The 24,614-nt window shown below is 41.5% G+C and overlaps 1 protein-coding gene across 11 annotated transcripts in view; it reads left to right on the plus strand.

Moving 5' to 3' along the window:
- Positions 1 to 24,614, plus strand: part of NLRP3 (NLR family pyrin domain containing 3) — a 49,222-nt gene that overhangs the window by 171 nt on the left and 24,437 nt on the right. For 2 of the 11 annotated variants that reach the window (XR_011567642.1, XM_070793384.1), the window contains exons 1-6: positions 34 to 2,498; positions 6,803 to 6,907; positions 7,415 to 9,170; positions 14,804 to 14,971; positions 22,429 to 22,599; positions 23,630 to 23,800. Coding sequence is in view for 9 of the 11 variants with exons in the window: in XM_070793384.1 (XP_070649485.1) it covers positions 2,216 to 2,498; positions 6,803 to 6,907; positions 7,415 to 9,170; positions 14,804 to 14,971; positions 22,429 to 22,599; positions 23,630 to 23,800 (2,654 nt within the window). In the remaining 2 variants the exon portion in view is untranslated. The other 9 variants (XR_011567643.1, XM_070793383.1, XM_019964766.2 and 6 more) reach the window with 8 other exon arrangements.

The following is a 24,614-nucleotide window of genomic DNA, read 5'->3' on the forward strand; positions in this document are numbered from 1 at the left end:
CCGGGTGGCTGAAATAGCCTGGGGAAGAGTGGGGAAATTGTTTCAAGGGGCAGGATTTGACTAGAGGTTCCTTCTGCCAGCCTTCAAGTCTATCCTTCAACAATGTTTCTGGAATGTTTCTTTTACGTTTATCAATATTTGGTCGCTATGTGTGCCAGTGCATGTGTGTGGGGAGTGGGGGTCAGGAACAGTGACCATGGCTCACACTCATTCCCCTAGGAAGTAGATAGATGGGATGCATATAAGGAAATGAGCATATTTAGAAACCAAGGGACAGAGAAGGTAAGGGTCAGGGTGGGGGTGCACTAAGGTTAGGGATACGGTAGCACAGAGGAGAGGCAGAGTCCTGATGTGGATGGAAAGACTGATGCAATGGGACCTGAGAGGGTTGGCAGAGCTGGTGGATCTGTCTGGAGTAACCCCTCTCCTCCTGCCACCTGCCAAATGCATAGGGGATGGACTTGACAGGGGCAGCGAGGGGTGGGCGATGCATGATGCAAGGAGTGGAGAGGCAGGAATGGAGACAGAAGGAGTGTTGAACATGTTTAAAATGTCTTGAACATTAAACTGGGCTTTTACGAATTCCAGTTTGGAGAGTTTGAAAGCTTCATAAGCTTTCCCTGGTGGCTCAGATGGCAAAGAATCTTCCTGCAATGCAGGAGACCTGGGCTCATAGGGCTTCTCCCTTCCTATAATTCTTTTCTAAGTTCAATAATATGAAGAGTTCAATTCCAAACAAAGCCAATGTGCTCATCCATCCAAAATCTAGAAATTGTGTATGATCAAGAGATATAGCCGCTGATTTCAAGTCTTTGTGGAACTTGAAGTCTAGTTAGGAAACCGAGACATTGAACATTACAATGAGATTGTGTGATAAAACCTGGGAAAGTGCTTTTGTTTTTTAACAATCTGATTTTTGGTTTTCCTTGGTGGCTCAGACGATTAAGAATCTGCCTGCAATGCAGGATGGGTTCAATCTCTGGGTCAGGAAGATCCCCTGGAGAAGGAAATTGCAAACCACTCCAGTATTCTTACCTGGAGAATTTTAAAGAAGCCTGGTGGGCTACAGTCCATGGGGTTACAAAGAGTCGGACGCAACTGAGCAACTAACACTTTCACTTTCATCTATATTTTGTTATCATCTTCAACCATTTTTTCCTCCTACGTGACTGAGATACCTACTTAAATGGTGGAAGAAATGGTCTCACACTTTTTATGCAGAGAAAAATGCAATGTTAGGGGCATGACTCAGAAATCAGTGACCCTAGTGTAAATCCTGGCTTTGTCCCTCCTGGCTGTGAAACTCTGGGCAAGTCAGTTAGCCTAAGACTCAGTTTCTACTTCCATACCATGGAACTAGGAATATAATTTTTCAGTTTTGTGCATCAGTATAGCACCTAACTCATGGGAAGCTCTCAATAAATGTGAGTTCTAATAATTATTATAATTGTGAATTTTTCAAGGAGACATTAAAGAAATGTATATATTTATCATTCTTCCTTATTACCCCAAGTTCCATCCCATTTCAGTTTTAATCAATCAATGTGTTGATAAAGGGTTTGTTGCAGATTATGCCTTCCTCTGCATGCTTCTATGTTCTCTTTCCTTCTCTCTAGACATATGCTGTTCTGTCATCACCATAATTACTCATTCCTGGTATCCTTTCTTCTTTTGTCCCTTATTCATCTTTCCTTGGTTCGAAACAGAAACAAGAAACCAGAGTCTTTCAGTTGGGAGGAAGGTAAAAAAATCTTTTCCACTCTGCCATTTTATAGATGAGGAAACTGAAGTTGAAAAATAGTGGAGAGATTGCCCAGGGTCATACATAGCCAGTAATCAGTGGGATCAAAGTTCTCTTGGTGATACATCAAGACGGCATCAGGAAGCGGTTTAAGACTACGTTGCACTGTTAATGTGATTGTATTGGTGATTTTGTTTCTCTCCATAGGGGCACCTTTCTTCCATGGCTCAGGACACACACCTGGGTTGAGCCAATAGAAAGACTTTCTGGTAAGAATTTGACTCATTTTTAAAAGCTAAAGATGGCAACTTGTTCGAATCCAGTGATATTTTTTTCCTTTCAATTTTCTGGGTTTTTGATACTTTAATTCTCTCTGAGGGTAAATTTCTGAAAAGACTTCTTAACCATATGCTATTTGCACCACCTAACTTCCAAGTGTGGATTTATGCCCAAGGACTCTGACCGGGTGTGCAGATGAGAATGGTAAGTGTCCGCTGCAAGCTGGCTCGTTACCTGGAGGACCTGGAAGACATAGACTTTAAGAAATTCAAGATGCATTTAGAAGACTATCCCAGTCAGAAGGGCTGCACCTCAATTCCTCGGGGTCAGACAGAAAAAGCAGATCACGTGGATCTAGCCACTCTGATGATTGATTTCAACGGGGAAGAGAAGGCATGGGCCATGGCCAAGTGGATTTTTGCTGCAATCAACAGGAGAGACCTTTATGAGAAAGCTAAGAGGGAAGAGCCAGAATGGGGTGAGTGGAATGAAGACAGTACTTTTTTAAAATCATGATAAAATATACATAAGATAAAATTTACTATCAGCCATTTTTAGTGTATGATGCAGTGGTGGTAAGCTCATTCACACAGTTGTTCAATCTCCAGAACTCTTTTTCATCTTGCAAAACTCTGTACCCATGAAACAATTCTACCCTCCCCTCAGCCCCTGACAACCACTTTCTGTCTCTATGAATTTGACTATTCTAGTACCTTTTATAAGTGAAATCATAGAATATTTGTCTTTTTGTGTAGCAGCATAAACTTCCTCAAGCTTCACGCACATTGTCTCATATGTCAGGATTTCATTCTTTTTTAAGGTGGAATAATATTTTGTGATATGTGTATACCACAGTTTGTTCATTCATTCATCCATCAATGGACTTTCTAATTGCTTTTAGCTTTTGACTATTGTGAATAATGCTTCTATGAACATGGTTGTACAAATCTCTTTGAGATCTTGCTTTCAATTCTTTTGGGTTTATTTCTAGAAGTGGAATTACTGGCTTATATGGTAAATTCTAGTTTAATTTTTTGAGGAATTGCCATAATGTTTTCCACAGTAGATGCACCATTTTACATTCCCACTAACAGTGCACAAGGGTTCTAATTTCTTCAAATCCTTACTAACATTTATGTTTTCTTTTTTTAATAGTAGCCGTCCTAATGGGCATGAGATGGTATCTCATTTGTATTTCCCTATTGACTAGTGATATTGAACCTCTTCTCATGTGCTTGTTAGTCATTTGCTTATCTTTGGAGAAATGTCTATACAATTCCTTTCCCATGTTTTAAATGGGTTGTTTGTCTTTTGCTGTTGACCTTTAGGAGTCCTTTATATATATATATGGAGAAGGAAATGGCAAGCCACTCCAGTATTCTTGCCTGGAAAATCCCATGGACCGAGGAGCCTGGTGGGCTACAGTCCATGGGCTCGCAAAGAGTTGGACATGACTGAGTGACTTCATTTTCATTTCATTTATATATATATATATATCCTGGATATTAACCTCTTATCAAATATATGATTTGGAAATATTTTCTCCCATTCTGAGGGTTGTCTTTTCACTCTGTTGATGGTATCCTTTGACAAATCAAAGCTGATATGTTTGTTTTTTAATCACTTATTATCTTGGCTTTATCATCTATTTTTTCTTCTCATGATAGTGCTATGAGAAGATGGAGGAAAGCAGTTTTCTTTTTTCTAATTCCTTTAAAAACCTGTCAGGGCTCACATACCCATAAGAACCTTCTTTAATTAGTTACACTTTATTCACATCTCTCCTGGGCCTGGACTTTCTCCAAGTCTTCATCTAGCATCTAAGTATCTACCTGCATGGTCAACAGACTTGGATCTCTGTTTCCCATGGCTTGGGGGCAATCTCTCAGCTTATAGAAGTATGTAATTTCTGGAGAAAAGCTTTTCCTATGGCCATTAATTTGGGCATTGGAATTAGTGAAAGAAATCCTCTTCATCTCTGTGGACATATGGTGAGGTTCTTCCTTCTGGCTTGGTGTTCTGAGCAAGGGAAGGGTACAAGAAAGGGCTCAGAGGAACCTAGAAAATCACAAGATGATGATGTTGAGCTAGTAAAAAAGAGTAATAAAAATGAATCAGTGTTTCTGAAACAGACAAAAATGGTGGTGTATATGTAGTACATCTATGCCATTTGAAGTCAGTTTTATAGACTTAAACTTCTGTTTTCTAATGAATTATTTTCAGATTACCCTGTTTTTTCTTCTAACCTTGTTTTGTCCATGTTGGCATATCTAAAGGTAATTAAAAAGTATTTATACTGGCAAATATAAAATAGATCAGCGGATCACAAGCAGAGTGAGGTGGGGAAGAAATATGGATCTAATGAGGGAGATAAAAAATAGGTGCATGAAGGCAGGTGTGTTTATCAGTGTGATGTTATAAACAAATTGTGTATAATGGCTTAATTATAATTGTGTCAGTATTGACATTCTCAATAACCATTTTAAAGTGTAATAGTCAAGGTTGCTTCTCTGGTGGCTCAGATGGTAAAGAATCTTCTTGCAATGTGGGAGACCTGAGTTCGATCCCTGGGTTGGGAAAACCCTTTGGAGAAGGGAATGGCAACTGACTCCAGTATTCTTGCTTGGAGAATTCCATGGACAGAGGAGCATGGCAGGCTACAGTTCATGGGGTCACAAAGAGTCAGACAAGAGTGAGGCACTGAGACTTTCACTTGCAATCGTGGTTGCAGAAATAGTTCACTAAGCAGATTTTATGGATTTTATTTATTTCTCACAAGAACCCTGTGCTTTTTCAAATAAGTTTTCAATTTCATTATACTAAGTGAAATAAGCCAATCACAAAAAGACAAATATTCTGTGATTCCATTATAAGAGGTACCTAGAGTAGACAAATTCATAGAGACAAAGTGATGGTTTCTAGGGGCTGCAAGGAATAGGGAATGAAGAACTGTTGTTTAATGGATATAAAGAATTTCATTTTCACCAGATGAAAAATAATTCTGGAGAATGGTTGCAAAACCATGTAAAATGAGCCTGGAAAAAGTTATAGTTGTCCATAGCTCTGTTCTAACCAGAGCCAAGCCTGGATTCAATGCCAAGAGTCTCTTTGGTCGAATAACCATTATACCATTTGGCGTAGGTTTTGGGGGTGGAAGAATTATACCTAGGGTTAGAAGTTTTTGTTTTTTGTTTCAGGGGGCTGGCTAGTGTTATATTTTAGGTAAAAATTAAGTTTTGCTCTTGGTTTGAGTTAATGTTTAGATTTTATTTTGTGGTTTTGTGTGTGGGGGGTTAAGAGCATTTGCATTCAGAATAAGTAGACACCTCAGGAATCTTTTATATAGCTCTGGAGTTCCTGCCCACCTAAATTTACCTGTCCCATGCATTTGCCCTGGTACCTATCTCTTGTTCTGCTGTGTCTAATTTCTCCTATAAGATACTTCTTTTGGATGTGTAATTTATTGATTGTTTAGGTCTGTAATTCTCAACTGTGGATGCATGTGGGGCTTTTAAAATAAAAAGGTGCCTTCTACTTGATACTCTGTAATGACCCATATGGGAGTAGAATCTAAAAACGAGTATATATATATATATATATATATATGTATGTATAAGTGTGATTCACTTTTCTGTACAGCAGAAAACTAACACAGCATTGTAAATCAACTGTACTCCAATAAAAATTATTTTAAAAATAGATAAATATAATGGTGCCTGGGCTCCACCTCAGAGAACTGAAGAAGGATCATTAGGAGTAGAGTCCTAGAATCAATACTTTTAAAACTTTCTAAGTAAATCTAAAGTTAGTCAAAATTCTGAATTAGATATAAGTCAGATGGGTTATTCTTGCTCTTGAAGATTCCAAATATGGGTCAGATGAATTCCAGGCATTTGGGCTCAAGGATAGATGATACTGCTGGCCTTTGGCCATCCTGGGGATACCTGAGAGTGTGGGGATGGTCTCAAAACCAGAGCACAAGGGAGGGAGTCTGCCAAAGCTAAATGAGGATGAGAAACTTTGATGCCTCATATGTTTGCCTTCTGATTTCCAAGCTTGGGAGATAGATTCCAAGCCTGGATACAATGAGGACACAATATTAGTTGGTATCCATTGCTTTGAAATTAGGAGTACAGGAATGCCTCCAACTGGACATTCAACTGAGCTGTATTTTGGTTTGGGAGATGTTCACGGCAGGTGGCTTTGACCTGTGCCAGGTGCTGGCTATTGGATTTCAATTGTTTTTGCTATTCAGTCGCTCAGTTGTGTCTGACTCTGAGACCCCATGGACTGTAGCACGCCAGGCTTCCCTGTCCTTCACCATCTTCTGGAGCTTGCTCAATCTCATGTCCATTGAGTCCGTGATACCATCCAATCATCTTGTCCTCTGTCATCCCGTTCTCCTCCTGCCTTCGATCTTTCCCAGCATCAGAGTCTTTTCTAATGAGTTGGCTCTTTGCATCAGGTGGTCAAAGTATTGGAGTTTCAGCTTCAGAATCAGTCCTTCCAATGAATATTCAGGGTTAATTTCCTTTAGGATTGACTGGTTTGAACTTCTTGCAGTCCACAAGACTCTCAAGGGTCTTCTCCAACACCACAGTTCAAAAGCATCAATTCTTCGGTGCTCAGCCTTCTTCACAGTCCAATTCTCACATCCATACATGACTACTGGAAAAACCATAGCTTTGACTAGATGGACCTTTGTCATTAGGTTTCAATGACATCACCTTAATCAGGAGTCCTGGTTTTTGACACTTTGTATTTTCTTCCTTTATTTCTCAGAGAATGCAGATATTTCTGTGCTAAGTCAGGAGGAAAGCCTTGAAGAAGAATGGATGGGTTTACTGGGATACCTTTCCAGAATCTCTATTTGTAGGAAAAAAAAAGGTAAGCAATGTAGTTGGTATTTCTGATTGGGTTTAGAGACCTGGTTCTGTAGGTACTTGAAGCTCAGAAGGTGGATAACTTGGTGATCCTAACATGTTCCTTGGGGTGAAAAGGTCTGTCTTAGGAAATCCACTTTAGCTTAAGAAATAGATGCATGTTTCACTCCTTGCAGTCCCAGAACTGTGGGTGAACAACTGAATGTTTCAGGTTTTATAGGGCATGAGCTGCAGACTACGTAAAGGAGTAAGATTGAATGAAGAAAGACTTTCTGGCCAGGGCCAAAGCATATGGCACTTTGTTGTTCTTCTGTTCAACTGTGTCTAGGAAGATTTCGACACCCTACATTTTCTGGGGCTATCCATACCCCAGGCAGTGGCAAGAAATTGCAACTCCCATTCTTCAATATCAGTTTCCATTCCTTAGAGACCACCAGCCCCTGTTGATAGCTTGTCTCTGGTGGATGTGATCAAGCTTCTTCTGAAGTCTAACTTTCTGTCTCTGACACAGATTACTGTAAGAAGTACAGAAAATATGTGAGAAGCAAATTCCAGTGTATTGAAGACAGGAATGCCCGTCTGGGTGAGAGCGTGAACCTCAACAAACGCTTCACCAGGCTGCGTCTCATCAAGGAACACAGGAGCCAACAGGAGAGGGAGCATGAGCTCCTGGCCATTGGTAGGACCTGGGCCAAGATACAGGATAGCCCTGTGAGTTCTGTGAACTTGGAATTGCTGTTTGATCCTGAGGACCAGCACTCTGAGCCTGTGCACACAGTGGTATTCCAGGGAGCAGCGGGCATTGGGAAAACAATACTGGCTAGGAAGATCATGTTGGACTGGGCATCAGAGAAACTTTACCAGGATAGATTTGACTATTTGTTTTACATTCACTGCCGGGAGGTGAGCCTTGGGACGCAGAGGAGTCTGGGGGACCTGATTGCCAGCTGCTGCCCTGGCCCAAACCCACCCATAGGCAAGATTGTAAGCAAGCCTTCCAGGATCCTCTTCCTCATGGACGGCTTTGATGAGCTGCAAGGTGCCTTTGATGAGCACACAGAAGCACTCTGCACAAACTGGCGGAAGGTGGAGCGGGGAGACATTCTCCTGAGCAGCCTCATCAGAAAAAGACTGCTTCCTGAGGCCTCCCTCCTCATCACCACAAGACCCGTGGCCCTGGAGAAACTTCAGCACTTGCTGGGCCAGGCTCGTCATGTGGAGATCCTGGGTTTCTCAGAGGCCAGGAGGAAGGAATATTTCTTAAAGTATTTCTCAGATGAGCAGCAAGCAAGGGAAGCCTTCAGACTGATTCAGGAGAATGAGATCCTCTTCACCATGTGCTTTATTCCTCTGGTCTGCTGGATTGTGTGCACTGGGCTGAAACAGCAGATGGATAGTGGTAAGAGTCTTGCTCGGACATCCAAGACCACCACTGCAGTGTATATCTTCTTCCTCTCCAGTTTGTTGCAATCTCAGGGAGGGAGCCAGGAGAACCACAACTCTGCTACCCTCTGGGGTCTCTGCTCACTGGCTGCAGATGGAATCTGGAACCAGAAAATCCTATTTCAGGAGTGCGATCTCAGAAATCATGGCCTGCAGAAGGCAGATGTGTCTGCTTTCTTGAGGATGAACCTGTTCCAAAAGGAAGTGGACTGCGAGAAATTCTACAGCTTCATCCACATGACTTTCCAGGAGTTCTTTGCTGCCATGTACTACCTGCTGGAAGAAGATAATCATGGGGAGATGAGGAACACGCCTCAGGCTTGTTCAAAGCTTCCCAACCGAGATGTGAAGGTCCTTCTCGAAAACTACGGCAAATTCGAAAAGGGATATCTGATTTTTGTTGTCCGTTTCCTCTTTGGCCTTATAAACCAGGAGAGAACCTCCTACTTAGAGAAAAAACTGAGTTGTAAGATCTCTCAGAAAATCAGGCTGGAGCTGCTGAAATGGATTGAAGCAAAAGCCAATGCCAAGACACTACAGATTGAGCCCAGCCAGCTGGAATTGTTCTATTGTTTGTATGAGATGCAGGAGGAGGACTTTGTGCAAAGGGCCATGAGCCATTTCCCCAAAATTGAGATCAAGCTGTCCACCAGAATGGACCATGTGGTTTCTTCTTTTTGTATTGAGAACTGTCGCCATATGGAATCCCTTTCCTTGAGGTTGCTCCATAACTCACCCAAGGAGGAGGAAGAAGAGGAGGAAGTTAGACACTCTCATATGGACCGTTCTGTTCTCTCTGATTTTGAGGTGGCATATTCTCAGGGGTAAGGAGATCTTGCTTCAGGCAATTGGTACTATATGTCTTCTACTTTCTAGTCATCTGATTCTTGGCACTTGCTCTCTTTCCTTTGTTTTCAACAGTCTTGCAAATGCAGTTTCCACAGCTACAAAACAATGCCAGCATTACTTATTTCTACCAGACCCCTTCATTGGCAGATATTGACTAGCAGAGGAAGAGTAGGTGGACAAATGACATGAGAAAAAAGCCAATGAAACAATAAGCAAATGTTTGGTGGATGCCAATTTAGCACAATGTGTTCTGTGAAAAAAATAATGGAAGAAAATGTTCATAAACTCAAATTGCTTGTAATTTACTTGGGACTTTATTGCTTAATAGCCTGTCACCTAAGGGGCAGAACAACCAGTATGATTCTGCCCAGGAACACAGAGGACAGAGGACCTCAGTGTGGGATGCTTGGGGGAGATTTCTTGGAGGAGTGAAGTTTGAGCTTGCCTTGAAAGATTGAGAGAATGTAGGTGGGTGGCAGAGAAGGAAAAGGAAATTTTTATTACCTAGACAATCTCTTAAAAAATATAATTAATTTATTTTTGGCTATGCTAGGTCTTGCTGTGTGTGGGGTTTCTCTAGTTGCTGCAAGTAGAGGCCAGTCTCTAGTGGTGGTGCACAGGCTTCTTACTGGGGTGGCTTCTCTTGTTACAGAGCACAGGCTCTAGGCATGCAGGCTTCAGTAGTTGTGGCACGTGGGCTTAATTGGCCTGTACAGATGGAATCTTTCAGGAAGAGGGATTGAACTCATGTCACCTGCATTGGCAGGCAGATTCTTAACCACTGGATCACCAGAAAAGTCCTGGCAGTGGGGTCTTATATGAAGGAGACATGGATATGGTCTGAGGAAGAGCATTTACGTAGGAGAAAATGGGGAGGGACATGGCTTCACTGGAACAAGCAATGAAGGGAAATAGGGCTGGAAAGGAGAGAGTGCTCCAAGGCCCTCACTTTGTGCTTGCAGCCAGGCATTTGTCAACAGCTAGGGCTTCCCTGGTGGCTCAGATGGCAAAAAATCTGTCTGCAAAGCAGGATACCCTGGTTTGTTCCCTGGGTCAGAAAGACCCCCGGAAGAAGGGTATGGCAACCCACTCCACTATTCTTGCCAGGAGAGTGGACAGAGGAGCCTGGTGACCTACAGTCCATGGGATTGCAAAGAGTTATACATGACTGAAGAACTAACACTGTTGTTTGTCAACAGCACCCGCTTCAAGGTCTGTTTACTCAGTTGCTAGAGGGGTGGAAATCAGTTGTGTGTGTTCATTGAAAGGGTTGAGTTCCTTGACTTCTAAATCTTTGGGCAGAAACTACCACAGCTTCAGTGGCTGTGGGGAGCTGTCTGCTCTGTGAATGCTTGGGTTTGTCCTCTATAGAGGACACTTGACATGGGACAAAATTAAGGAGAAAAGAAGCTGGCCCTTTCACTGGCAGCAATAAGCTTTTAGCTCCCTCTCTTTTCCTTGGCATCGCTACTAGGATGACTTTTCTATTTATTTTTCGGTCATCAAGGACTACCTGCTGAGGCTTCAGTAGTGGCTAAGACCCAGGTCCTGTTCACAACAACTTACAGTTGGGTTGTGGGGCCAGGAAGGAAACCAGGGCTGTTGGTAGAGGGGGCGGGCTTTGGTAAGAATATTGGTGGAGTGCATCTGAAGCACACAGGGGGAGCCCTTGACCAGCTGGATCCTGAAGCATGGAGTATGAAAGAGCCAAGAATGTGCAAGGGGCAGCCTAGACCAAGGGGATGGTGTGTTCAAAGATGGGATGGGAAAGCAGGTACATTTTAACAATGGCAAATAGTTCAGAATAGCTAGAAAGAAGATGGAAGAGGGAGAGAGCGAGAACAGGGGGGACTACAGCACCTATGAAAGAGCCTAATATAGTTTGCAAATCCTGTGAACTTTCATTTTCAGTCTTTAGAAATAAGCATGCATATTATGACTGCAAGAAAGATTTTTGCTTAGTTTGTTCAGTCTTATAAATAAAATCTCTGTAGATGTTCCACTTGTCACTTATTACAAGAGATGGCCTTTCAGTGCTCTCAGTTAATGCAACTGAATGTGAAGGCTTTCTGGCAGTATCTCATTCTTAGAAGCATACCAGTTGATACCTGTCGAGAGAAAGAAGATTTGGTAGATTTGGTACTGTGCCACCAAGGGCTCAGTTCTGAGGACAACCTGGACATGAGCAGTCTGAATTCCTCAAGGTCCCAGACTTCTAGCTTTTTTACATATTGATTTTTTTTTCAAACTATATAGCCCCAGCTGCTACCATATTTTGAGATAAGATCTCACTAGGGCACTAAAAATGAGGCTCAGAAAACAAGACACCTACGATCACAGGATTGTGAAGAAGGCTGGCAGAAACTCAGACTAAAACCTTGAAGAAAAAGCCTGATGCCCATCATGGTAGATGACAGCTACCTTCTTCTGCAGACAGGAGCTTGCCTAGTGTGTTGTAGAGCCTTCGAAGGACTAGCAGCATGAGCACCCACCTGGTGCCTGTTAGAAGTGAAGGACCGCAGGTCTGATCCTAGACCCATGGGATCTTCATTTTAACAGGAGTAGCACTTTGGAATCACCTGGAAGTCTTAAAAATATCAATATGCTTGGTCCTACCTCAGAGATTCTGGCTTTATTCCTATGACATGGCCTGGCATAGGGATTTTTGTGATCAGTACTGATGCTATTATGCAGCTAACGTAAGAACCAGCCTCTGGGTCATTTAGCAGTGTCCAGGGCCATGGGCAGGGTAGCCAATTGATGAAGGAGGAGAAGGATTCCTGAGGGAGGAACCAGAGGCTCTTCACAGTCAGCCAAAGTCACAGGCTGTTTTGTAATTTAAAAAATATTATTATTATTTTTCATTGAGATATAGTTGATATACAATGTTTCCAGTGTATAACACAGTGATTCATAATTTTTAAAAAATTGTTTTTTTTAAATTAAAAAATTTTTTAAATTGAAGGAAAATTGCTTTATAATATTGTGTTGGTTTCTGCCATACATCAACACGAATCAGCCACAGGTATACATGTGTCCTCTCCCTCTTGAACCTCCCTCTCACCTCCCTTCCCATCCCACCCCTCTAGGTTGTCACAGAGCCCCCAGTGTGATTTCCTTGAGTAATACGGCAAATACCCATTGGCTACCTATTTTACATACGGTGATTCATAATTTTTAAAGGTTGCATTCCGTTTATAGCTATTGGTGATATTCCTTGTGTTGTACAACTTATTCTTGTATTTTATTTATTTTACACATAGTAATGTGTACTTCTTTTTTTAACTTTTTGTTTTGTATTGAGATATAGCTAATTAACAAACAATGCTGTGATAGTTTCAGGTGAAAAGAGAAGGGACTCAGCCATATATATACATGTGTCCATTTTCTCCCAAACTCCCCTCCCATCTAGGCTTTCATACAGCATTGAGCAGAGTTTCATGTGCCATGCAAGTAGATCCTTCTTGGTTATCCATTTTAAATATAACAGTGTGTATATGTCCATTTCAAACTCCCAAATGATTCCCTCCCCTCATCTTTTCCCATTTTAGTTTTTTAAACTGAAGTATCGTTGATTTGAAATGTCATATTTTTAAATCTATAGCACAGTGATTCAGTTATATATATATATGTGTGTGTGTGTGTGTGTGTGTGTGTGTGTTGTGTGTGTGTTTTATATATATGTATATATACATATACTTTTTCAGATTATTTTCCTAATAGGTTGTTACAAGTTATTGTTGTAACAATACTGTATACCTGTGCTATACAGTAGATCCTTGTTGGTTATCAATTTTATATATAGTAGTGGTGGTGGTTTAGTTACTGTCGTGTCTGAATCTTTGTGACTCCATGGACTTTAGCCCACCAGGCTCCTCTGTCCATGGGATTTTCCAGGCAAGAATACTGGAGTGGGTTGGCAGTTCCTTCTTCAGGAGATCTTCCCGACTCAGGGATCGAACGCATGTCTCCTGCTTGACAGGGGCCTTCTTTACCACTGAGCCACCTGGGAAGCTATATATAGTAGTATGCGTATGTTAATCCCAACCTCCTAATTTATCCCTCCTCCCCCTTCCCCTTTGATAACTGTAATTTTGTTTTCTATGTCTGTGAGTCTTTTTCTGTTTTGCAAATAAGTTTATTTGTATTAGTTTTTAGATTCCACATATAAGTGATATCATATACTATAATACCCTCTAAGTCCATCCAAGTTGTTGCAAATGACAAATTTTCATTATTTTTGTATTTTTCAATTGGAAAATAATTGCTTTACAATGTTGTGTTGGTTTCTGCCATACATCAACATGAATCAATCCTGCCTCTTTCTCTCTCTATATATCCCTTTTCTCTTGAGCCTCCTCACTCCCATCCTACACTTTAGGTTGTCACAGAGTGCCAGGCTGGGCTTCCTGTGTTAGATAGCAATTTCCCACTGGTTATTTATTTGACATGTGTTAGTGTATATATGTCAAAGCAAGCTCTGGGAGTTGGTGATGGACAGGAAAGCCTGGTGTGCTGCAGTCCATGGGGTCATAAAGAGTCGGACATGACTGACTAAGCAACTGAACTGAACTGAACTGATATGTCAATGCTATTTTCTCAACTTGTCCTACCCTCTCCTCCTGCTGTGTCCACAAGTCCATTCTCTGTGTCTGAGTCTCCATGGCTGAGTAGTATCCTGTTGTGTGTTTGTGTTTGTGTATGTATATATCACACCTTTTTTATCTATTCATCACAGGCTCTTTTCCTTTTTAAAATTAATTAATTTATTTTAATTGGAGGCTAATTACTTTACAATATTGTAGTGGTTTTTGCCATACATCGACATGAATCAGCCATGGGTGCACATGTGTTCCCCAGCCAGAACCCCCCTCCCACCTCCCTCCCCATCCCATCCCCCAGGGTCATCCCAGTGCACCAGCCCTGAACACCCTGTCTCATGTATCGAACCTGAACCAGTGATGCGCTTCACATATGATAATATACATGTTTCAGTGCTACCCTCTCAAATCATCCACCCTTGCCTTCTCCCACAGAGTCCAAAAGACTGTTCTTTACATCTGTGTCTCTTTTGCTGTCTCACATATAGGGTCATTGTTACCATCTTTCTAAATTTCATATACATGCGTTAGTATACTGTATTGTTGTTTTTCTTTCTGACTTACTTCATTCTGTATAATAGGCTCCAGTTTCATCCACCTCGTTAGAACGGATTCAAATGCATTATTTTTAATGGCTGAGTAATATTCCATTGTGTATATGTACCACAGCTTTCTTATGCATTGGTCTGCCGATGGGCAGCTAGGTTGCTTCCATATCCTGGCTTTTGTAAACAGTGCTGCTATGAACATTGGCGTACACGTGTCTTTTTCAATTCTGGTTTCCTTGGTGCATCACAGACTCTTTTAATCATAAAATGTGCAGAATAGCCTTACCAGGACTCCTCTGGCCTTTTGCATTCCTCAGAGCCCAGTCTTTGGTTCTGTGACACATTTCTTAATTCCTAGGATGCCTTCGCACTAGTGTCATCCACTCCTGGCTCCAACTTCAGTTTGCTATTCTTAGAGATTCACTTTGTTTTCTCTTCTTCCTTCCTTCCAATTTCTAGATTGGTGAACTATCTGACCTCCAGCATTTGCAGGGGCATCTTCTCAGTCCTGAGCAATAACTGGAATCTCACTGAATTGAACCTCAGTGGCAATACCCTGGGAGACCCAGGCATGAACGTGTTATGTGAAACACTCCAACAACCTGGCTGTAACATTCGTAGATTGTGGTAAGAATCTGTGTGTATATGTGTGTATGTGTATGTGAGAAAGAGAGAAAGGGAGAAGAAGGACCATTTTAGCAGTTTATTAATTTTCTAAGGCTGGCATAACCAAGTACCACAGAGTGGGAGACTTAAATAATAGAAATTAACTTTCTCACAATCCTGGGAGCTGCAAGTCCAAGATGAAGTTGTCAGAAGTGTTGGTTTCTTCTGCTGCTTCTCTCCTTGGCTGTAGATCACTGTCCTTTCCCTGTGTCTTTACATGGTCTCTGTGTGTGTCTGATCTCTTCTTCATACAAGGACACCAGTCATGTTGGGTTAGGGCCTGCCCTAATGACCTCATTTTAACTTAATTACCTTTTAAAAATCCAATTTAGTTATATTCTAACGTGCTAAGGGTTGAGACTTCAACATGAACTTTTCTGGGGGGACGCAGCTCAGCCTATTACAAATGGGAAGGCCAATGGTTTGGAGGACAGTTATTTGAGAAGTTTCAGATGGGGAAGAATAAAGGGGAACTGAAAATAAGTCATTTGTTGAAGGAAAGGGCATGACTTTTAGTGTCTTCCATTTCTTCATTAGTCATGCTTATAGATGAGAATAGAAGAGTTTCCTCAGATACAGAAATGGCTACCTGACCTGGAACCCATTAAAATATTTTGCATGGATTAAATTGTCACAGGGCATATCATGTGGGTCTATAATAAAGTGCTTGCTATGAGCCCACACTGTGACAAACACCCTCTTCTAACAACACAAGAAATGACTCTACACATGGACATCACCAGATGGCCGTACTGAAATCAGATCGATTATATTCTTTGTAGCCGCAGCTGGAGAGACTCTATACAGTTAGCAAAAACAAGACCAGGAGCTGACTGTGGCTCAGATCATGAACTCCTTATTGCCAAATTCAGACTTAAATTGAAGAAAGTAGGGAAAACTACTAGACCATTCAGGTGTGACCTAAATCAAATCTGTTATGATTATACAGTGGAAGGGAGAAATATATTCAAGGGATTAGGTCTGATAGACAGAGTGCCTGAAGAACTATGGACAGAGGTTTGTGACATTGTACAGGAGTCCGGGATCAAGACCATCCCCAAGAAAAAGAAACACAAAAAGGCAAAATGGTTGTCTGAGGAGGCCTTACAAATAGCTGAGAAAAGAAGAGAAGCTAAAGGCAAAGGAGAAAAGGAAAGATATACCCATTTGAATGCAGAGTTCCAAAGAATAACAAGGAGAGATAAGAAATCCTTCTTCAGTGATCAATGCAAAGAAGTAGAGGATTCAAATGTATTCTTTTTAATGGCTAAGTAATACTCCATCGTGTATATGTACCACAGCTTTCTTATCCATTCATCTGCTGATGGACATCTAGGTTGCTTCCATGTTGTGGCTATTATAAACAGGGCTGCGATGGAGTATTACTCAGCCATTAAAAAGAATACATTTGAATCATTTCTAATAGGTGGATGAAACTGGAGCCTATTATACAGAATGAAGTAAGCCAGAAAGAAAAACACCGATACAGTATACTAACACATATATATGGAATTTAGAAAGAAGGTAACAATAACTCTGTATATGAGACAGCAAAAGAGACACTGATATATAGAACAGTCTTTTGGACCCTGTAGGAGAGGAAGAGGGTGGGATGATTTGGGAGAACTGCATTGAAACATGTATAATATCATATATGAAACGAGTCACCAGTCCAGGTTTGATGCAGGATACAGGATGCTTGGGGCTGGTGCACTGGGATGACCCAGAGGGATGGTACGGAGAGGAAGGAGGGAGGAGGGTTCAGGATGGGGAACACGTGTATACCTGTGGTGGATTCATGTTAATATATGGCAAAACCAATACAATATTGTACAGTTAAAAAATAAAATTAAAAAAATCATAAAAAAAGAAATAGAGGAAAACAGTAAAACAAGAAAGACTAGCGATCTCTTCAAGAAAATTAGAGATACCAAGGGAACATTTCATGGAAAGATGGGCACAATAAAGGACAGAAATGGTATGGACCTAACAGAAGCAGAAGATATTAAGAGGAGGTGGCAAGAATACACAGAAAAACTATACAATAAAGATCTTAATAATCCAGATAGCCATGATGCTGTGATCACTCACCTAGAGCCAGACATCTTGGAATGCAAAGGCAAGTGGGCCTTAGGAAGCATCACTACAAACAAAGCTAGTGGAGGTGATGGAATTGCAATTGAGGTACTTCAAACCCTAAAAGGTGATGCTGTTAAAGTGCTGTGCTCAGTACATCAGGAAAACTCAGCAGTGGCCACAGGACTGGAAAAGGTCAATTTTCACTCCAATCCCAAAGAAAAGCAATGCCAATGAATGTTCAAATTACTGCACAACTGCACTCATTTCACATGCTAGCAAAATAATCCTCAAAATTCTCCAAGTCAGGCTTCAACCGTATGTAAACTGTGAACTTCCAGATGTTCAAGCTGGATTTAGAAAAGATAGAGGAACCAGAGATCAAATTGCCAACATCTGTTGGATCATAGAAAAAGCAAGAGAGTTCCAGAAAAACATCTGCTCTATTGACTATGCCAAAGTCTTTGTGTGGATCACAACAAACTGTGGAAAATTCTTAAAGAGATGGGAATACCAGACCACCTTACCTACCTCCTGAGAAATCTGTATGTAAGTCAAGAAGCATTAGTTAGAACCAGACATGGAACAACAGACTGGTTCCAAATTGAGAAAGGAGTAAGTCAAAGCTGTATATTGTCACCCTGCTTATTTAACTTCTATGCACAGTACATCATGTGAAATGCTGGTTTGGAGGAAGCACAAGCTGGAATCAAGAGTGTTTGAAGAAATATCATTACCCCAGATATACAGATGACACCACCCTTATGGCAGAAAGCAAAGAAGAGCTTAAGAATCTCTTGATGAAAGTGAAAGAGGACAGTGAAAAAGTTGGTTTAAAACTCAGCATTCAAAAACTGAAGATCATGGCATCCGGTCCCATCACTTCATGGCAAATAGATGGGGAAACTTGAAATATGACAGACTTTATTTTCTTGGGCTCCAAGATCAATGCAGATGGTACTGCAGCCATGAAATTAAAAGATGCTTGCTCCTTGGAAGAAAAGTTATGACCAACCGGTTCAGTTCAGTTCAGTTCTGTCACTCAGTTGTCCGACTCTTTGCGACCCCATGAATCGCAGCACGCCAGGCCTCCGTGTCCATCATCAACTCCCGGAGTTCACTCAGACTCACGTCCATTGAGTCAGCGATGCCATCCAGCCATCTCATCCTCTGTTGTCCCCTTCTCCTCCTGCCCCCAATCCCTCCCAGCATCAGAGTCTTTTCCAATGAGTCAACTCTTCGCATGAGGTGGCCAAAGTACTGGAGTTTCAGCTTCAGCATCATTCCCTCCAAAGAAATCCCAGGTACAGGGTATTAAAAAGCAGAGACATTACTTTGTGACATAGGTTCATGTAGTCCAAGCTATGGTTTTTCCAGTAGTCATGTATGGATATGAGAGTTGGACTATAAAGAAAGCTGAGTGCCAAAAAATTAATGCTTTTGAACTGTGGTGTTGGAGGAGACTCTTTTTTTTTTTTTTTCAGTTGGATTACATTTATTATAACTCATTAGCTGATCAAATTATAATCAGTTTCAGTGTTCTTTTTAATTTAAATTTATTTATTTTAATTAGAGGCTAATTACTTTATAATATTGTATTGGTTTTGCCATACATCAACATGAATCCACCACGGGTGTGCATGTGTTCCCAATCCTGAACCCCCCTCCCACTTCCCTCCCGGTACCATCCCTCTGGGTCATCCCAGTGCACCAGCCCCAAGCATCCTGTATTCTGCATCGAACCTGGACTAGCGATTTGTTTCTTATATGATATTATACATGTTTCAATGCCATTCTCCCAAATCATCCCCCTCCCCTGGCCCCGTCCCTCTCCCACAGAGTCCAAAAGACTGTTCTATACATCTGTGTCTCTTTTCCTGTCTTGCATACAGGGTTATTGTTACCATCTTTCTAAATTCCATATATATGCATTAGTATACTGTATTGGTGTTTTTCTTTCTGGCTTACTTCACTCTGTATAATAGGCTCCAGTTTCATCCAGCTCATTAGAACTGATTCAAATGTATTCTTTTTAATGGCTCTTGAGTGTCCCTTGAACCACAAGGAGATCCAACCAGTCCATCCTAAAGGAAATCAGTCCTGAATATTCATTGGAAGGACTGATGCTGAAGCTGAAACTTCAATACTTTGTCCACCTGATGTGAAGAACTGACTCATTGGAAAAGACCCCTGATGCTGGGAAAGGTGGGAGGTGGGAGGAGAAGGGGACAACAGAGTATGAGATTGGTTAGATGGCATCACCACTCAACGGACGTGAGTTGGAATAAACTCCGGGAGTTGGTAATGGACAGGGAGGCCTGGTGTGCTGCAGTCCTTGGGGAAGCAAAGAGTTGGACACGACTGAGTGACTGAAGTGATGAGCCCACACTGTGAATTAGACTCACATGCCCTGAATCAAGTACATAGTTGTAGGGGCCATCTCTGCAACCCTCCTGCATCACAAATCTGGACTTCACAGCCAGTTTTAAAGCCCACCACCTCAGGACATTTTCATACCTTTCTGTGTTACTCTTAATAACCACCCTATCACCAGTCTTCTTAATTTCACCCTTGTACAAGCCATTTTCCACTTTTCCTCATTCTTATTTTGTTACCATCCATCCAGGGTCCTTAGACTTCTTTTTTGACTGTGCCACACAGTATATGGGGTCTTAGTTCCCTGATGAGGGATTGAGCCCATGTCCTCTGTGGTAGAAGCGGAGTCTTAACCACTGAATCACCAGGCAAGTCCCTTAGACTCTTTTTGCCTTTTGTTTGGCTACACCACTGGGCATGTGGGATTTTAGTTCCCTGACCAGGAATTGAACCCATGTTCCCTGCATTAAAAGTGCAGAATCTCAATCACTGGACTGCCAGGGAAATCCCCCCATAGACTCTTTAATCAACAAAAATCAGTAAAATGCCGGATAAGAAACTTTAAGTAAATAAGGAAGTAAAGCCATGGCTTTACTGGGGGTAGTGTTGCAGCATGAGGGAGTGAAAACAAGAAAAGGTACCCTTGCTGGCTCTCTGAGGTGGGGTGAGTTGGTTTGTTAAATGCAGTGAGGGTAGGGGCAGATCAGTGGGTTGGACCGGAGGGATGGCTTAGGTGGTTTGCTCACCCCCTCAGCGGTACTGTGTGCAGTTACCGTACTTTTGCTCCTGGTACTTCAGAAATGGCAGTCGGGATTTGGGCCTTTTTGTATCTTTTTATTCATAATTTGCCTCAACTATGCGTGCATGAAGTTATTTTTAGTCCCTTATAGTTTCTTTCCTTTTTTTTAATATCCCTTTTCTTGCGCTACCTTGTGTGGCCAGGCCCCTTCCCCTACATATGAATTGTGGAATCCTAACTACTGGACCACCAGGGAATTCCTCCCTTATAGTTTCTTTTGTATTCTATTGCCCGAGGAGACTTTCATCCAGGTGCAAGCACTGCAGTAAAGGGTCCCAGGTCCCAGCCTGTCTCAACTCCAGCAGCCCAGATCCAACAACCACAATTATTTGCTTAGATATTGCAATGCCCTCCAAGACCATTAACTTCTCATGACACGATTCATGTTTGTCCTGCAATTGTCTCCATAATGTCTGGACAAGCTCTTACCATTTGTTTGTGCTCAAAAATACGTATCAGATGAATGTTGTCTGTTTGGTGTCCCTGCATCTACTTTCGCCACCCACCATTCATTCTCTGTACAGAAGACAGAGGGTTACTTAATATTTAAAAGATTATGCTTTGATCATGGCAGTTCCTTGCTTAAGAGCTTTTTCTTACCTGTTTTGGTAAATTATAAAGTGTTCTTTTTGCCTTCGAGGTTCTGGCTGATTTTAACATTTAACATTCCTCCCTACCTTTATACCATGCCGCTCTCTCCATCACCCTGTGGATGAGATGCCCCTCTGTGATTCTAGAAAGTGAGACACAAACAGGGAGACATGTGTGAGCATGAGATGTTCTGCAGATAAAGATTTAGTTATCTATTTGCTTCTAGTTGGTGTGGAAATGGAGACAGAAAAGGTAGTCCCACAAGCTCCTAGGACATTTGAAATGAGCTGGAATACTGTTCTTGCTTCTCGGAGAGCAATAATTGTTTTGGTGGTGGTGCTGATAGTGGTGATGATGGTGATGGTGTGTGTCTGTGGAAAGCAAATCAAGAATTAGAGATGCTCACTCCTTCAGTGTAGATGGAGGGCTGGGATTAAAACATCAAACAAAACAGCAGGGACAAGACTGTCCAAGGGAAAAGGAAGATGCATACAGCCCTAGAGAGAGCAGTATCCATCTGAGGGAGTTTCAGCTGTTAGGAACATGTGGTAAAGACGTGGAGCTCATCGGCTAACCATTGTTTTCATTTATGAAACAGAAACATGCCATTTAAATACTTGAGAATTGCCCATTATTTAGAGGGTGCTCCCTGGCAGCTATGGTCACAGATTGTGAGCCACAGAGCCTGAGAACTATCTTCCCAATATGCCTTTTTTTTTTTACTTATTTTTTAATTGAAGGAAAATTGCTTTATAATGTATTGGTTTCTGCCATATTACAAAGTAAATCACTCATAATTATGCATATATCACTTCCGTCTTGAGCCTCCCTCTCCTCCCCTCAACCCACCCCTCTAGGTCATCACAGAGTACCAGTCTGGGCTCCTTGTGTTGCATAGCAACTTCCCACCAGCTATTTACTTTAACAGAGTGTGTATATGTCAATGCTATTTCTCCATTCATCCCACCCTCTCTTTCCCCCACTGTGTCCACAAGTCCGCTGTCTATGCCTGTGTCTCCATCCCTTCCCTGCAAATAGGTTTAACAATACCATTTTTCTAGATTCCATATATATATGTGTTAATATACAATACTTGTTTTTCTGTTTCTGACTTACTTCACTCCGTATGACAATCTCTAGGTTCATCCACTTCACTAGAACTGAGTCGAATTTGTTTTCCCAATATGTCTTGAGCTGTAGTCAGGATTTTCTGATGAAATGATACTTTCCTTTTTTTAAAAAAATATTTATTTTTACATTTGACCTCATTGGGTCTTAGTTACAGCACTCAGGATCTTTGATATTCAGAGTGGAGTGTGGGATCTAGTTCCTGACCAGTGATCAAACCCAGACCCCCAGCATTGGGACCACAGACCCTTACCCACAGGACCACAAGGGAAGTCCCAAGATGATACTTTCCTTCATGAAAATTTAATTATAAATTGAGTTTAATTCTCTTTGTAACATGTGAACACAGTGCCCTTGCCTGGTGCTAAAACCCAGCAGAGGCCAGAAGGCAGTGACAGAAAAGCGGCCTATGCTCTGAGATTTTTCTGTTTCTGTGCTTGTCATGAAGGTTGGGACAGTGCTGCCTTTCCCATCAGTGCTGCTTCAACATCTCCTCAGTCTTGAGCAACAACCAGAAGCTGGTGGAGTTGGACCTGAGCCACAATGCCCTGGGAGACTTCGGGATCAGACTTCTGTGTGTGGGACTGAGGCATCTATTCTGCAATCTGAAGAAGCTCTGGTGAGGCTGAACTAATTTCCCTCATGAAGTAATAGCTGTGGCTTTAATGAGCCATGATGTGTTAGAATTTTAATGTGAAAATGGCTTTGGGCTACTTAGAGGATTCCTTGTGTTTATCTCTGCATGTTTGTCAATAATTAATTTAGTTAGCATTTTTTGTGGGAAAAGTCACATAGTCAGACCTGGAGGGGAACTTAAAAAAATCAGAAATATTATGCTTGCCTTTAAGGTATTTACAACCTAGCTAAGAAAATAAAACCAATGTATTTTGCTTTAGAAGAGTTTTGGGACTTGATGATAAGGCCCTGGTTCACGTTAAATAGGAAAAATGGGGCTAAAGCAATGCAGTTGCTTGACAGTCTATGTAGCTCTTCTCTGAATGCCTGTGGGAGACTTGAATTTTGAAGAAGACAAAAAATCACTTGAAAATGGTAGGGCCAATTTATACTTGTTAGGGTGGCTATTATAAAAAAGCAAAACACAACAGGGCTATATATTCAGTAAAATAAGCCAGAAGCAAAAGGGAAAATATTGTATGATTCCATTTATATGTAATACCTAGAATAGTCAAATTCATAGAGACAAAAGGTAGAATGGTGGTTTCCAGGGTTTTGGGGGAAGGGAATTTGGAGTTATTGTTTAATGAGTATAGAATTTCAGTTTGGGAATATGGAAAAGAGTTCTGGTGATAGTTGCACAGTTATGTGAATATACTTAAGTGCTACTAAATTGTAACACTTATAAATGAACATATGTTTACAATGGTACAGTTTATGCTATACATATTTTGCCTCAATAAAAATAAAGGTAGAGATCTAGGAAGATGTAACATTGCATGGGCTTTGAGGGTGTTTTCTTGCTAATTCACCAAACAGAAAAAGAAACAAAAAGTTGGTAAAGAGCTTGGATATACTCTTCTCATGTGCGGACTGGACTATAGGCAAGGACAGGACAAGTGCTGTCTTGACTCACAGCAGTGCGTGGACTGGGCTGAGAGAGGTGTTGTGACCATCTGCCATCTCTCTGAAAGGTTGGTCAGTTGCTGTCTCACATCGGCAAGCTGTGAGGACCTTGCATCTGTCCTGAGCACCAACCATTCCCTGACCAGACTCTACTTGGGGGAAAATGCTCTGGGAGACTCAGGAGTTGGGATTTTGTGTGAAAAAGTAAAGAATCCACACTGTAACTTGCAAAAACTGGGGTAAGTCTTCATGAACGTCTCGGCAATAAAGCAACTTCTTTTCAGTGATACATTATTTGGAAACTATGAATGGGGTTACTCTAAAAAGGATTAATCAGATGGAGTTGAGGGTAGAGAATGGAAGAGACAATATCTGAAGTAGTTTGAAGTACTAGATACTACCTACTGCTAATAAGTTTGTTATGTCTCAGTTCAGTTCAGTCACTCAGTCGTGTCTGACTCTTTGCAACCCCATGGACTGCAGCATGCCAGGCCTCCCTGTCCATCACCAACTCCTGGAGTATACTCAAACTCATGTCCGTTGAGTCAGTGATGCCATCCAACCATCTTATCCTCTGTTGTCCCCTTCTCCTCCCGCCTTCAATCTTTCCCAGAATCAGGATCTTTTCAAATGAGTCAGTTCTTCTCATCAGGTGGCCAAAGTATTGGAGTTTCAGCTTCAGCATCAGTCCTTCCAATGAATATTCAGGACTAATTTCCTTTAGGATTGACTGGTTGGATCTCCTTGCAGTCCAATGTTCTCTCAAGAGTCTTCTCTAATACCACAGTTCAAAAGCATCACTTCTTTGGCTCTCAGCTTCTTTATGGTCCAGCTCTCACATCCATGACAACTGGAAAAACCATAGCCTTGACTAGACAGACCTTTGTAATGTCTTTGTAATGTCAAAGTAATGTCTTTGCTTTTTAATATGCTCTCTAGGTTGGTCATAACTTTTCTTCCAAGGAGCAAGTGTCTTTTAATTTTATGGCTGCAGTCACCATCTGCAATGATTTTGGGTCCCCCCAAAATTGTTATGTCTACATGTTACTGAAT

The sequence above is a fragment of the Bos indicus genome, chromosome 7, assembly GCF_029378745.1.
Source record: "Bos indicus isolate NIAB-ARS_2022 breed Sahiwal x Tharparkar chromosome 7, NIAB-ARS_B.indTharparkar_mat_pri_1.0, whole genome shotgun sequence".
In the NCBI taxonomy this organism is placed as follows: domain Eukaryota; kingdom Metazoa; phylum Chordata; class Mammalia; order Artiodactyla; family Bovidae; genus Bos; species Bos indicus.